At 44.3% G+C, this 14663-nt stretch overlaps 1 protein-coding gene across 2 annotated transcripts in view; it reads left to right on the forward strand.

Moving 5' to 3' along the window:
• Nucleotides 1-14663, forward strand: part of trappc9 (trafficking protein particle complex subunit 9) — a 197336-nt gene that overhangs the window by 50011 nt on the left and 132662 nt on the right. For both annotated transcript variants that reach the window (XM_018731819.2, XM_018731820.2), the window contains 3 exons: nt 883-1009; nt 3828-3960; nt 7080-7243. In XM_018731819.2, coding sequence (XP_018587335.1) covers nt 883-1009; nt 3828-3960; nt 7080-7243 — 424 coding nt within the window. The remainder of the gene's footprint in view (nt 1-882; nt 1010-3827; nt 3961-7079; nt 7244-14663) is intronic.

Raw genomic sequence — 14663 nt, forward strand, 5'->3', positions numbered from 1 at the left:
TGTTTCCAGTCTTAAGATTTCATGAAAATCCAGGAGTATAAGTTTGCCTTGCAGTCCGAGCTGCCACCTCCTCCGTTTACATAGCATCACCCCCATCCACTTATATTCCAGATTAATTAGGAGTAGTTTCAAAGAACTCTAAACATTTTGTTACACGCGTAGATAATGAAGCATGTAGGCTAATGAAGTGACAGTTGCGTCAATATCAGTTTTGGATTAACTGAAAAAGTGTTGTTATATTCAATCTCTTCCTCACTGTTTCTTACTACTTGTCCTATTGCGAGGTCGCAGTGGTCTAGAACCTGTTCCAGAAGCACAGGTTGCTAGGCTTGCGAGCTTAGACAGATGGGACATCGGTCCATCACAGGGTAGCTACACACACGTGCACTCATACATTCACACACCAGATCAACTGATACACATGTCTTTAGACTGTGGGAGGAAACCCAGGTAAACATGAGGAGAATATACAAATTACATGCAGACCAAGCCATATTTGAACAAATGTCCAATCACACAGCCTTGGACCTGTGTGGCACCAGTGCTACTTGCTGTGCTATAGTGCCTTCCTCAAATTGTACCTGAGTATGTCTAATGCTGACACAAAACCATGTATTTATTGTCATACTTTCTGTATGTGGTTAAACATGTTGTATATGCTGACATGGAAGTATTTATAGTGGGGAAAATGGTGTTTTGTCCTTGACACAGTTTCTTTTGCCCAAAAAGGAAATAACCTGAATGAATCACAGATGAGTTATTCTTATATATGTTCCTATATAGCTGTTTATGAACATGGCACTTCAGATGTGTCAGTGATGGGTTTATTTTAAGACCTCTGCTTGCGGATCCTTTAATTGTTTGACAATGGCTATGTTCCAGGGCCTTCTGACGTCAGGGGTGGAGTTTGAATCCCTGCCGGCAGCCCTTTCCCTGCCTGCGGAATCTGGCTTGTATCCAGTCACGCTGGTAGGGGTCCCGCGCACAGCAGGGAGCATCACGGTCAATGGTAAGCCCAGCAACCGCAGCCCCGCCTCTCCAGACACTTCACATCGTTCCATCAGTGTCTGCTTAATTCCCCTAGCTGGAAAACGTGTATAAGTGCACTGCTTACGTTCTTGACTGTTCAGCTCACATGCTTACCCAGACTGACTTGCACATTGTAATTGCTTGGGGAATGCATAAAATGGGTTGCATAGCCTACAGTTTGAATCATGTACGCAGCTGGAGATTGGAAGAGACAAAGCAGGGTAAGTCACTTGCACAAGTGTACAACTTCTGGGCATTTCCTGGAACCTCAACCTCTGCCCTGTGTCATCTGCTGCCTGAAGTACCATATGATTATGAAGGCTTATATGAGAACAAGTTGATGTAGAGGAATGAATCCTACACGAAAACACGCGTACCCTTTCTGGTGATTGACCTTCTCGTAAACATTTAATGTGCTCTTTGTGCGTATTGTAAATGTTCAGTTTTGGTCTCACATTGGTCGCCCTGTGGCTGTACCATATCAGAAGCCTGCAGGTTTTGACTGTGGTCTCTTCTCCATGACTGAGGGATGGAGTCAGTGCTGTGTACCAGACACAAATATATGACACAGTACCACTCTCGTGCCCTGCTGTCCTCTGCTAGCTCTTCTTGCTGGGTTCTTTGGAACCCTATTTTACTGCCCTCTAAAAGTGTGAGAAGCCCCCTGTGCATTTGATAGGCACTTCTGTGGCATTGCCTAGTTTAATTTATTATACTTGTACGAATACCATAGGCTCACATTTATATTTATGTCGTTTGATTTGCTTTTCTCCAAAGCGCCATGCATGGTTTAAGACTTGGGTTTTCTCTGCAGCGGCTGTGATAAACTGTATGCGAACAGCTGAGTGGATCCGGCTTGGCTCCCCATCGCATGTATGGTCCATTCCTTCTGTCCTCTGACCTTTTTAATGTCGAGAAAGCTGATCAGATCATTGCCTTTTTATGAGTCCGCAGATGTCCGTTACTGAAACGGAATTATTCTACGCGTCATGTTGCATTCATTAGAGCTTGCTGAAAATCCCATTAATTTTAGTAATCGGTATAGTCGTGTGGTAATCACACCGTGCACAGCTGTAATTGCTGCTAATGGCATTACGGCTATTTGAAAGAGGGCAGGGAGGCGTTTCCACTTTTGCTGGAAGAAACGTTAGTGAACGATGTGTGAATTACGAGGCCTGCCAGCGGTCGGGCTTTCACGTAAACGAAAGAACGAACGGGATGAGTCCCCAGCTCTCTGCTCCTCAGCATGAGCTAAGAAAGACCCCCTGAAAAGTGGCCTTTTTACAGACCACTGTGAACATCTCCGTCACGAGGGGAGTGGCCGGCGACTGAGGGTGTTGGCTCCGCCGGCTGTGTTAAATGAGTGCAAGAAAGCAGCTTTCCCTGCACTCCGTGGCCCAGTGATTATGTTATGATTGTAGACATGGACCTATTTTTGCTTAATGGGGTCAAGCTAAGAGGGTAGCGTCCACACATGAACAATTCCGCTCATATTTCAAGAATTGCGGACTATTTTTAAAAGTTCTATGTTCTGATGCAAGTGGAAATAGTAGAAATAAGTGACAATAGGCGGGAGCCTGACCGCTCCGACCTCCCCCGGCGCAGATGGACAGCCACACCTGACAATGGCTTCTTAGAGAAAGGAGTACCAGGTGCAGATAACTAGAATGATGGAGAGATTGAGAAATACCCTATTCCACATTGCCAGTCAACTGGGCCAGCTGGTAGCGTAGTGGTTTGAGCTGCTGCTGTGGATCCAAAGGTTGCAGCTTTGATCTCTGGCTGTAGTACCCTTGGGCAAGGTACTTACCCTAAATTGCTCCAGTGATACTACTCAGCTGTATGAATGGGTAAATAACTGTTAGTATCCTAACACTGTAAGGCGCTTTGGAGAGAAGTGTCAGCTAAATGAATAAATGTGAATGTAAGCGGTAGTTTGAGTTTGAGAAGTTCAGTTGTGCTTAACTTGAGCTGGTATTTGCTTTTTGTCCTTTTTGTTACTTCTCGGTGCTTTCTAGCAATTTTAACATTCAAGCCGAGGAGCATAATTGCTAATTATAGAGAAAAGAAATAAACATGCCTGCAAATCCGCCCACCGTTGTTCCTTGCCTGGTTACTGCCCGAACCTGCATGCTGCAGAAGTGTCTTGGAGTCTTTGTCACCAAAACAATTCTCTTAAATGCTATGAGAGAGATATTTTAGTGCTCCTCTGCTAGACAAACATAGTACATTAATTCATAACTTTTAATTACTTGTTATGATTAATAATTTAGTTAATTTATTCTTGCCTGCTGAAATTGAAACATGTCTGGGGAAATTGCAGCGCCAAGTGCTGTAATAATTAATTTAAAAAAAAAAGGGGGGAAAACCAGAAGTGCTAATTAATTACATGTGCAGAAGTAATGTATGTTTTTATACCATTCGTTGTTGAAGGGCTTTGTTTTAAATCGGTTCCCAAGTGTGAATGCTTGTGAAGTGGACACAGGGAAACAGAATTGTCTTCTGTTTTCTCATCTTAATTGTAGTTTGCACTCGGGGCCTGGTCTTTGTAAATCAGTACCAGTGTTTAACTTTCTCTCAGGGCCTTATGAATGTTGACATGAGTCTTGTTAGCTGTTCTTTCTTGTGAATGACCTGTTCTTGTGCTGTAGTCCACGAACACAGTTGGTCATCCTTGTGGCTTTGCCGTGTTTTTTGTTTCTGAATTCCTCAGTGAAGTCTGTGGCACTGAAGCTCTCCAGAATGACGAGAGAAGGTTTTTGTATGAGCTCACCAACTATCCCATCTCTGTGCTCCAGGCTACCACACCTCTGTGTTCGGAGTGACCAGTGATTGCCTGCTGGACAATCTACCGGGGCTCAAGACCAGCGGCTGTGCCGTGGAGGTGGTGCCAGCCCTTCCTCGCCTCCAGCTCAGCACCTCCTTGCCTCGGTTAGTGTTTCTGTAGTAGCGTTTCCCAGTGTTTGTGTCCATCATACCTTGTTGAGAAAACCACCAAGTGCCATGGACTTTCCAGTTTACTTCTTACAGTTCTGATTCTGGATTTATCACCCATGTGTATCGTCCTCTCGCTGACACTTGTTTGCTCGCGAAATGGAGAAATCCTTGCAGCGTAATCTGTGTGCTGTGACGCATAGTAATTTTGCAATTAATACAGAAAGGCTTTATTGACCATGGAAGGGGCTCAAATGAGGATAACAAGACATGCGAATTTTAAGCAGCTGCCATATTGTCATGATTAATGGGCACTTAGCCACTGTGTGAAGTATTTTTGGACAACGGTTTTACGATTTAATGAAAATGTGTACTACACCTCACAAATTACGAAGCATCTGTTGTTGTTGTTATATTATACAGTACTCGCAGTGGGGTTTATTAATGCCTCATTTTAACGTTGATCTTAGGCCATAACAGCAATTGAATTAGTCATTGCTCACATGAAGAAAGACAGCTAGAGAGGGACTTGGGCTGTGAATCTGGGTTAAGACGCATGTGTTTGAGCAGATGTACTAGCATGACACTGAATCAACTGAGCCTTGCATCCAAAACATTTATTACATCTACCATGACTCGAAGACCATTTTTCTGTTGTTTGCGTGTGTGTGGGTTTTTTTTTTTTTTTTTTGTTTCGTTTCCTGCCTGGTGTTATCCTGTCATAACAAGAATATGCCGCATAAAAAGAAGTTTTTAACGTTGCATTAAGTCTTACTTTTCCTTCTCCTCGTAGGAAGGTGAGTGTGGAGGGTTACTTAAATTGTGAAATGAAAGGGAATCATAAGCTGCATTTTGGGGTCATTTCAAAGGGTAGTTTGGCTCTCATTGGACACTTTTAATACAACAAGTGTAGAATCCCGCCCCGCTGAGCCAAACACAGAGCCTTACGGACCGATGTAAGAAGCAGATTTAGTGATTCCTCTGTGCATCTCCCTCCTTTTGTTTTGGCTGTGGGAGGTTTGGCAGGATGCGTGGACCACGTGGGAGCATCCCCTAACTTCATCGCCCAGCAGCACTTCTTGCTAATGGAGCAACTGTCAAGGCCCCTCAATTACGGAAACTTTATTGTTTTCATTTATAATTTGGCCTCAAAGCATGGCTATGGCGGTACTTTATTAGTGGAGCACCACAAAGAGCAGCCTTAGAGCAGTCTCTGTGTATCAGACCTCAGAAGGAAATCTTTGATTGCCTTGCTGATCATGGAAGCACTCATTTTTATGTTACCGTGGGAGTTGTTTGCGAAAACCATAAAAAGAACGTGTTGCTACCACTTGGGCTGTAGCATTGGCAGTGTTGTCATGGATAGTAAATACGAGGCTGGCAGCACCACTTCTCTTAAGGTTTATTTGCACTTTCAGTTTTCAAAACAAACTGATTATTGGTTCTTTCCCTCATCCATCCATTTTGAGTCTCCTGCTATGGAGTACTTCTGCTCTTAAGTCCATGCCTGTAGCCCTGTGTGTCTCATCCCAGCATGTTCACCAAGGTTAATCCATAAACTGCAACTAATCCTAATTTCTCTGGTCCATCCTGATACCCCTCTTGCTTTCTTGCTAGATCAGTTGTGAAGTGCTGTATTGTGTTGCTTCAGGAAATTGCTCGTTTCACATCCTCATGCATAAAGGGCCTCTTTAATTATCACACAAAAACCAGTTTCAGCCAAATCTGTGAAGCTGGCACGAGGCACTGTTTGAGATTGCCATCAAATCACGCTAACCTGCGACAGCCTCTGAAAACATGATTTCAACTACATCGTTCCGTACAGTCATATTAAGGGCTGTCAGGGTTGCCAGCACAATTTAAATTACCTTTGATTACTTGAAGAGAAAGGTAAAGGTACTTCCTCACATTTATATATATATGTATGTGTGTGTGTGTTTCTTCTCCCCTTCCCCTTTTAGTTTGTGGGGTTGTCAAGGCCACATGGGACATTATACAGGTGTAGGAAAACAGTTCTAAACAATTCTTTTGTTAAATTTAAGTGCACACTGACAATGGGGACACAAGCAATGCAGAGACATGCAGTATGTCCATTGCAGTTAAAGGAAAAAGCCACACACCACAACAATCATTTTAGCTTGCGGTGCACCTCCCTACCGGTTCTTTCAATATTGTCCTCATCTTGCATCTGTTTGGCTGATATTTCTCATCAAATGGACTTAGTCTTGAGCTGCTTAAAATTATTTAAGCATGTATACACCTGGGTAGTTTTTATTGGACCAATTAAGGATAAGTAATGTGATCAAGAATACAACAGACTTGGGTGCTAAAAGCACAAGGCTATAGCTCTAACCACCACACCACCTGCTGTGTTCAGACGAGAGGCCTCATATACAACTCCAGTTCATCCCTTGAAACAGGTAGCTGGTCTTCCTTGGCCTGAAGAATCTGTATGGTGCACATACTAGGGTGATGAGTCATGCTCATCCTCTGCTTAAGCCGTGGCTCTGCTTCACTCCAGCTCACAATGTTCTTGCAAAAGAGCTGCACTGAAGTTTCTGCATGGGTTATTTCCCCTTGTAACTTGTCACTGCCATCTAATCTGATATGTAGTTTAAAAAAAAAAAAAGTAGTGGAATTGGCAAAGCTGGTGATGTGTTCAGCGTTCACCATGGAGTAGCTCTTCGTGTGTCTCCTCATGTGTGGAGATGTTCTATATTAGACTTGTAGTGCTGCTGGAGGACAGTGACTGCTGTGTCAGATGTTCTACCTGTCATGTGACTGCTGACAAGTCTCGGTGCCATGGCTCACAGTCATTCATTAAAGACATCTGGTTTATCTAGGATGAGCGTAATTAACAAGTGGTCTGTCTCAGCTGTGTCTCTGATTCAATTTTTAGCAGTTTAATTGGTTCATAAAAGTTTCACTGGCACAGATTTTCTCACAAGTGTCATTGAAAGGATGCAGAGCCTCTGTTTCAGAGCTTGCGGTCCAGTTTAACTGGTTTTGTCTGCTGGTTATGGATGTGCCTGGTTGCTGTAACTATAAGTGCACTGCAAACACATGGCCATAGCGCATGCTTGTTTGTATCTCAGTGGTGTCCTCTCTGTCCGCAGGTCTGCTCACAGCCTCATGCCCCCCTCGGGAGAGGAGCTGTCCAATAGCGTGTCAGTTCAACTCTTCAACGGGGAAACTCAGCAACTCTTCATCACACTGGAGAACATTGGCACCGAACTCCTGGAGACCCTTGAGGTCACCTACAAGATGGTCAACACTAAAGGTATGAGCCATTCCAGTGGAGCTATGTAAGCCGTTGATTTGGCTTGTATTAGTCTTGACACATTCATATATAGGCTCCTAGGTTAAACCTCTTGGAATATTTTTCTCAGTAGTGCAGAAAATGTGGCTCTGTTGCCACTTTTCTATAGAAATATTGCTTATCTTTATGCCAAGACGAGTATTCAGTCAGGAAAATAAGGTTGTTTTTTTTTTTTTTTTAATTTAACAACTGTGGGGAAAGGGGGTGCGGTGGCGCAGCGGGTTTGGCCGGGTCCTGCTCTCTGGTGGGTCTAGGGTTTGAGTCCCGCTTGGGGTGCCCTGCGATGGACTGACGTCCCATCCTGGGTGTGTCCCCTCCCACTCTAGCCTTGCGCCCTGTGTTGTTGGCTCAGGCTCTGGCTCACCGTGACCCCGCTTGGGACAAGTGGCTTCTGTGTGTGTGTGTGTGTGTGTGTGTGTGTGTGTGTGTGTGTGTGTGTGTGTGTGTGTGTGTGTGTGTGTGTGTGAGAACTGTGAGGAAAGACTAGAAATTACAATGCTGCTTGAAAGTATGTGAACCCTGTAGGCATAGTCATTATTTTTTTATGAAATATTAAAAAATAAACGAAATGTAAATCTTAAACTTATCAAATGAATGTTTGATTTACACACCTGATTCTACTTACCTACTTGGTTTATCCGAAGCAACTTGGGCTTCACTTATTTGTGCACCTGCAGGACTTCCATGCTTACATATGGAATTGGTCATTACACACTTTGGCACAGTGGCACAGCGAGTAGCGCTGCTGTCTCACAGCACCTGGGTGGTGCGAGAGGTTGTGGGTTCGATCCCTGCTCAGTCTGTGTGGAGTTTACATGTTTTCCCCGTGTCTGTGTGGGTTTCCTCCGGGTGCTCCAGTTTCCTCCCACAGTCCAAAGACATGCTGTTCAGGTTCACCCATAGTGTGTGAGTGACAGAGAGAGTGTGTTCCACTGAAGTCTGGATGAGTGACCCAGTGTAAGTCACCTTGGTGAATAAGGTGTGTGGGCTAGTAACACTACATAGTGTTCGTTGTTGGTCGCTTTGGAGAAAAGCGTCTGTTAAGCGAATGAATGTAATATGTCAGATGAGAAAGACTGATGTTCAATAAATAACAATTTTGTGGTAAAACTAAGGGACCCAATGGATTCACATGCTTTCAAGCAGCAATGTATACAGTATAGTGTGATCATAAATTTAGAAGTCCTCCCCCAAAAAGACTGAACTACTAGGTACTCACATTATAATGGAATTCAAATTTGCCTTGAATGTGGCTGTGTGCCACCTTCCCCTCCCCAATCACTGCCTGCCGGTTAGGTGACTGGTCATTGCTCTCTCCACTCTCTCTCCATCTTTGTACCATTGGCCTAATGTCTTCATTGCCAAGTTGTTTAACACCTGTTCTTTCTAGCTAGTTCAGATCTCTGTTTGTTCAACAGCAGTCGGGTCTCAGCGGTTTGTCATAAAAATGGAAAAAAGCCTGTGGCAACTTTGAACACGTTGTATGATTATGAAAGTAAGAAATGCTTTTTAGCATTCATACTGTACATGGTTGTGAAGTGTGGACCCTGGCAACAGGGAAATACTTATATGCAATATATGTGTCATGCAAAGAGTCACCTGAGATGTAGTGCCCATCATGAATTAAACATTGTAAGGCTGACCAGGCAGAAAATGATAGCAGAAATCTGCCATATGTCTGGCTAAAGGATTCAGCCACCTGTCACAGTTTGGAAGCCAGAGTTGGGCACGGCTTCCCATTCCACTTTGGAGTCTGGTACGCTTTCCCATACAAGTAACGTGTGCCATTGTGTGACTCTTTGCTGTCATAATGAGCTTCAGTCAGGGAGAGTACATCCAACTGAGTACCACCTCTGCTTCTGGGGCTTAGCCTGCCTGGGGTCCTCAGAAACTGCTCCCGCACTGCCCTCTTTCTCCCAGCGCTCATTGGGGCCTGCACTACAGTGGCATTACATTACATCGCAGAGTTTGACATCAGGACCTATGAGAGGATACATTATAATTTCAACACAGTGCATGTTTTATTTTTCAGGATGCCACTGTATTGGTTGCTGACTGAGGAATCTTTATCATTCATTGTCATTTTACATTAGTGCTGGAGAATGTTGGTGAACCTCGTACTGTGTGTGTGTGTGTGTGTGTGTGTGTGTGTGTGTGTGTGTGTGTGTGTGTGTGTGGTTGCAAGGGAGGGGGTGGGGAGGAGTGCAGGTGCAGTGCTGTGCAGTTTGCGTATGGTTGGCAGATCTGAGTGGACCGATGACCAGGAAGTGGACAGAAAATCAAGCTCAAAACCATGACAAGAATCAACTCTATCTACTCAGCACATGTTTCCTGGAATTTATCTTGGTGCAACTGGTGCGCCCCCCCCCCCCACCGCCCCCACACCACTATCTGCTGCACCATTGTGACATTTGCAAGTGCCAAGTTCAAGAATTAAAAATTTAAACATGGAGGAGAGGCCTTGTTAAAAGAACTGTTTAATTGTAGTGATTTTGCTTTGGAGCAGGAAGGACTCAAAATCTTTATTTTGTAAGTGGGGTTGATAATGTGCGCATTAATGGTATTGGTGATTAACTGTAGAAAGCAATGGCAGATTGTCTATGTGTCCATGATTTATCGCAGTCCTAATGTACTCATCACTGTATTTCATTCCTTGTGACACATTAGCAGTTGCTGACAATGGAGATCTGCCTGGCCATTGTTATGAGGCAAAGCTCTCATCTTTTTCAGAGTGGATGGTTCTAGGTGAATACAGCCTGATGCTGCTTTGTGAGCAGAGTGCTGTCAGTCACTATTGTACTCTGGATATTGTCGAGAAATAACTGCTCTTTCATGCGGTTGTGGTTTTCTCAACATTTCCTGCAGTCTGATCATATCTGCCTCCTTTGTAAGTGATAGGTGTGACTTGTGAATGGGATTCTGGTGTTAATTGGGAAGCTGCAGGATCTCTATGTAGTAGCCTGTGTTTGACTGTAGTCATGGTACCCGCGATGGACTGAGATGAAGCAAGACTCGTTTTCACTTGGGCCCTGGAGTAATGTGAATGCCAGTCATTTTGTGGCAGTGTAACTAGGCAGGAAAAAAGGACACGAACAAAATGGACATGGAATCAAAGAGTGGTCACCCAATGCTTAATGTGTAATAAAGGAACCGTCAGTAATGGAACTGGTGAATGGCAAGACAGTCTTGATGTAACAATCAGATGGTGGAAGAGACATTTTTGCGGCAGTCCTTCCTATAACAACGTGGAAGAGTTGGCTGTACCACCACGCTTGGTCTCGCTACATGCCACATCGTCCACTCAATCTGAGCGATTGTCTTGTGCGATTCGCAAAGACAATCAATGTCAAGTGGGCGGGATGCCTTGCGAGATGACAGATAAAAATGTTGTGTTGTGACTCATTTGAAATATGGTGGTGAGAGGAGCTACGTGTTTTGTTTTTTCTGGGAACTGACAATTTTAATAAGTTTTTAGTAGGAGAAGAAGATAATGAAGTCTGTGTGTTTCCACTGAGCTGCACAGGCTCCTCCTTGTGTCTTTGGGCCGGGGCTTCACTTTGATGGTCCTGTCTTGTATCTGATAGTGATTCTCGGTTGTGGATTTATGAACCTCACCGCTCTACTGAGCTGTCCATCCCCATTGCACAGAGCTATAGGAAGGCATGACAGACATCATGGTGCTGGCTCAGAGCAAAAAGAAGTGCTGGTGGTCCTGGAGGCCATTATGCAAAGCATTCTGGTAAAGTTCAGTTTATTTTTCTAAAACACTCATCTCAACAATGATACAGAGCAGTGAACAGTGATAAATGACACATCTTTTTGCTAGCAATCAGAACGTAAGAAAGGCAATTGACAACTGAAGAGAGGAAAATTCCCAAATCAACGAAATTACAGAAAAATAAACCTCTTGGGGTACAAATAAGTGTCTGGCCATCCCTTCTGGGTGTTTTAGTTGTTCCTAATGCACAGTTGTGCCCGAATCAATTATGTCTACTAACATGGAGTCAAATCGGGGACCTCCATCCAGATTCTATGAAATGTAGGGCCAGTGCTTCCCCAGTGGCAATGGGTGATGTTTCTCTCTCATTCTTGACCTTCCCGTTCTTCCTTAAAGCTGTTGTTCTCAAATAGTTCCAATGTGAGCACAAGGGTAGTACTTGTGGAGCTGGGGAACAGGCAGGGGCTTCTGCACTAGGTAATGCACACCCTCCCTGTGCTGGCCACCAACTTCCATGTGCTCAGAAGTGTTCAGCTTTTAAGCGAATTTTAGTTTTATATAGTCAGTTGTTTTCATCAATTTAAGGACCTGTTGAAATCAGAAGAGTCAGTTTGCACTCTAGTCACATTAAAATACAAAAGGTTTATTTTTGCTATGATTATCTAGAGACAAACAGTGGCAAACAGGATGTGACTTTGGAGTGTGTTGTGCAAAACATGCTCACATGGGTCCCACACTGAAGGGGCGATGCCATCCAGTGCAGTCCCTTTTATTCCCTGGGGCTGCTGTGGATCCACTCAGCATTGTCCTGGCATGAAAACTGCTCTGTATTGATGGGCTTTGCAGGTTTTCTCACTGGTAGCTTGACAGTCTTAATTAAGTTGGTTTATTGCCAAGATGTTCAGTGTTGGGTGATCTTCAATATATTTATTACATTCCCTCTTTTAAATTTCCAGGAAATGAAAATTAAAGTGAAGATTCTCACAGGTATCCAGCTGCCTTCTGGACTGATGATGGCCTTGATGCTTCATCTCCCACGTTGTAGCTTGAGTCCAGGGTGCTTTCTGCCAAAGCTCAAAGCGAGAGCCCTCTAAGACATTTCCTATGTGAAAAACCTAGGAAAAGATGCAATGCAACACTCTGTGAATATCACGCCTCACGTAACTTGCTTTGTAGCTGGTGTGCATAATGTCCCCATGTTGACCTCTGCACACTCTGCAGCCAGAGCCTTGCTCAGAATCCCATCAAGATTCTGTGTTGTGTTGAGAGTTTTCCCAGGAGATAGAGGAGGCTGTGGTCGTCACGGCCTGCGATTACCACACTGAGCCCCGGTGGATCCAGCAAGCAGCCGCAAGGTACTAAAGAGAGCACTCGGAGCAAATGGAGAAAGCCAAAGCAGTAACCATGTTCAACTGTAGTTTCGAGGCACTATAAAACAGGTACAACATTACACTGCATCAGAATGCAAAGGTGGGAATGCATATTTAGAATGAATTTGTAAGACTTCATGTGGAAATGCATGTACACATGCATTGTGTGTTTATGATCATGCAAAACTACTAAAACACTAACGATGTCAGAGTTGCTGTGCTCTCTAGTTGAGATGCAAGGGGATGCTGGCAGTGGGGATCGCTGTCTGTCTTATTCTTCATAATGCTGTGCCACCTTCCCATTCACAGTATCATCTCGCTCGCTCCCTACCATCCCCCATGTTGTTTCCCCTTTTCGCTCAGCTATCACGCAAGCCTCTGACAGAGATGCACTTCAGTAGTGTTGATTTGACCCCCGGGATGCTGAGAAAATGAGCTGCCTTTGAAAACTGTCCCTCTGTTGTGGCCCATAATTAGTGCAAATCACTGCCCAGTGGAGTGAGGAAACTACTGCTAAAGTAGTACCTTACGTTACCTTCACAGGGTAGTGCAGTCCTGGTGTTTGCTACGTTTGGGTTCATAACCTTTTGAGACCTTAAAGTTGGAATTCTTTTGCTCTTCCATCCTCCCCCTCACCAAAAAAACCCACATTGGCTTAGTGTGCAATGTTTTAACACAAATCCACATAATCTTGGAATATTACACCACTGCAACAGTGAACCACATGTGGACTTTTCTTACTTTTTATAAAGCAACGGACATTTAATCTGCGCATAAGTGTGGCACAAACATGCAGGACATGTTTGGTAGGTGATTTGGCTTTTTATTTACACGTTCGCCGCATCAGTGAAGGAAAACTGAACAGGGGAGGAGTGCTCTCTTGTGTTTGTGCCGTCTTGTTCCCTTGGTGCAGGGCGTTGAGCCTTCAGGGTTTCAGGCTTGTATTCCTCAAGTTTTTGGGTCCAGCAACTGTCTGGAACTCCTGAGTCAGTCTTCCCTACTGTTTGGGAGGATGGAGAAAAATAAGGCTGATTATTACTGGTGAGTGGGGTGAAATCACTCCTCCTCACCAGTTCCCTTTCCCCCAGTCTGGGTGTGCCACAAAGATATATATATTTTTTTTTCTTTCAAATGTGCCTATGACCATGTATGTAATAACTGGACAGTAATCAAAAAAGCCTATATTCCTATACCTTTTCTTTTTATCATTGTAATACAGGAGTTTATTACACTGGTGTGAAATCTGGCCACATATGGTGTGTGTTTGTATTCCTGTTGTGTAATAATAAGTGCAGGGCTCTTCACTACAAGTTTGGATGGAGGGAATATTGCGGTTGCCGTGGAGATGGGTCAGGCGGGGTTTTTGCAGCTTCTTCAGAACAGTGGAGCCGAGGAGTGCTCCAATGAGCGTCTCACCCTGCGACGCCACAGGTGAGGTCTGTCTGAGCAGCATCCTTCTGGACCTTTATACACTTCACAAGTTGTCCTGGCAACTTGGCCGCAGTGTGCCTACATGTGTTTGCACTGCGTCCTCTTCTAGAGGCCTGTCCACAGCGGAGACACAAATTCATGAAAGATGTGGCACTCTGAGGTGGCTGTGGAAAAGCAAACATCATATCCTCAGTGTCCTTGTAGCGTTACTGGGGGAACTGGCTGATCGCAGGAAGAGTGTGCATGGAACACCCTGCTCCTGTGTGTATATACATGTTGTCTGCATGCATCTACAATAGTTCCTTTCTTTGCCGACAGGGGGCGGACAAAGTCAACATGAAAAGGTGTATTAAACAGGCACTGTAGTCAACCTTTGACCAGGACTAAAGGGATTTTGTTGCTCTTTAGAAACTATATGCTGTATATTCCATTATAAGTGAATGACAGGCAAATGGCTTTCCATTTGGCTGGCAGATGGCAGCTCCGCACTTTTCCTCCCACCTTCTTTCATCATCTTCCCGTAGGAAGTCTTTGACCTCAACCGCCAAGGTGTTTACCACTAGAGCTTTATATCAGGCTGTGGGAGAATGTGAAAGCAGGAGTTGGACAGTTGCAGGAGGTCCAGGTTATGGGCTGAAATGGTGGGCTCTCATAGAGGGAGAGGTCAGCTCGGACTATCTGTGCCGGTTCTGTGTCTCAGGGGATTCTGCTGCATAGTAGTGTCCATACAGAAGAGTATATTTTATTTTTACTGCAACCATAATGTGATAAGAGAATGTACAGCAGCATTTCTGATCTCATCTACCGTAAAAGAACCTTTGTATGTTTAAGGCAGTGTCTGTGTGTGGCTCCAAACAGTTGT

The sequence above is a fragment of the Scleropages formosus genome, chromosome 23, assembly GCF_900964775.1.
Source record: "Scleropages formosus chromosome 23, fSclFor1.1, whole genome shotgun sequence".
Taxonomy (NCBI): domain Eukaryota; kingdom Metazoa; phylum Chordata; class Actinopteri; order Osteoglossiformes; family Osteoglossidae; genus Scleropages; species Scleropages formosus.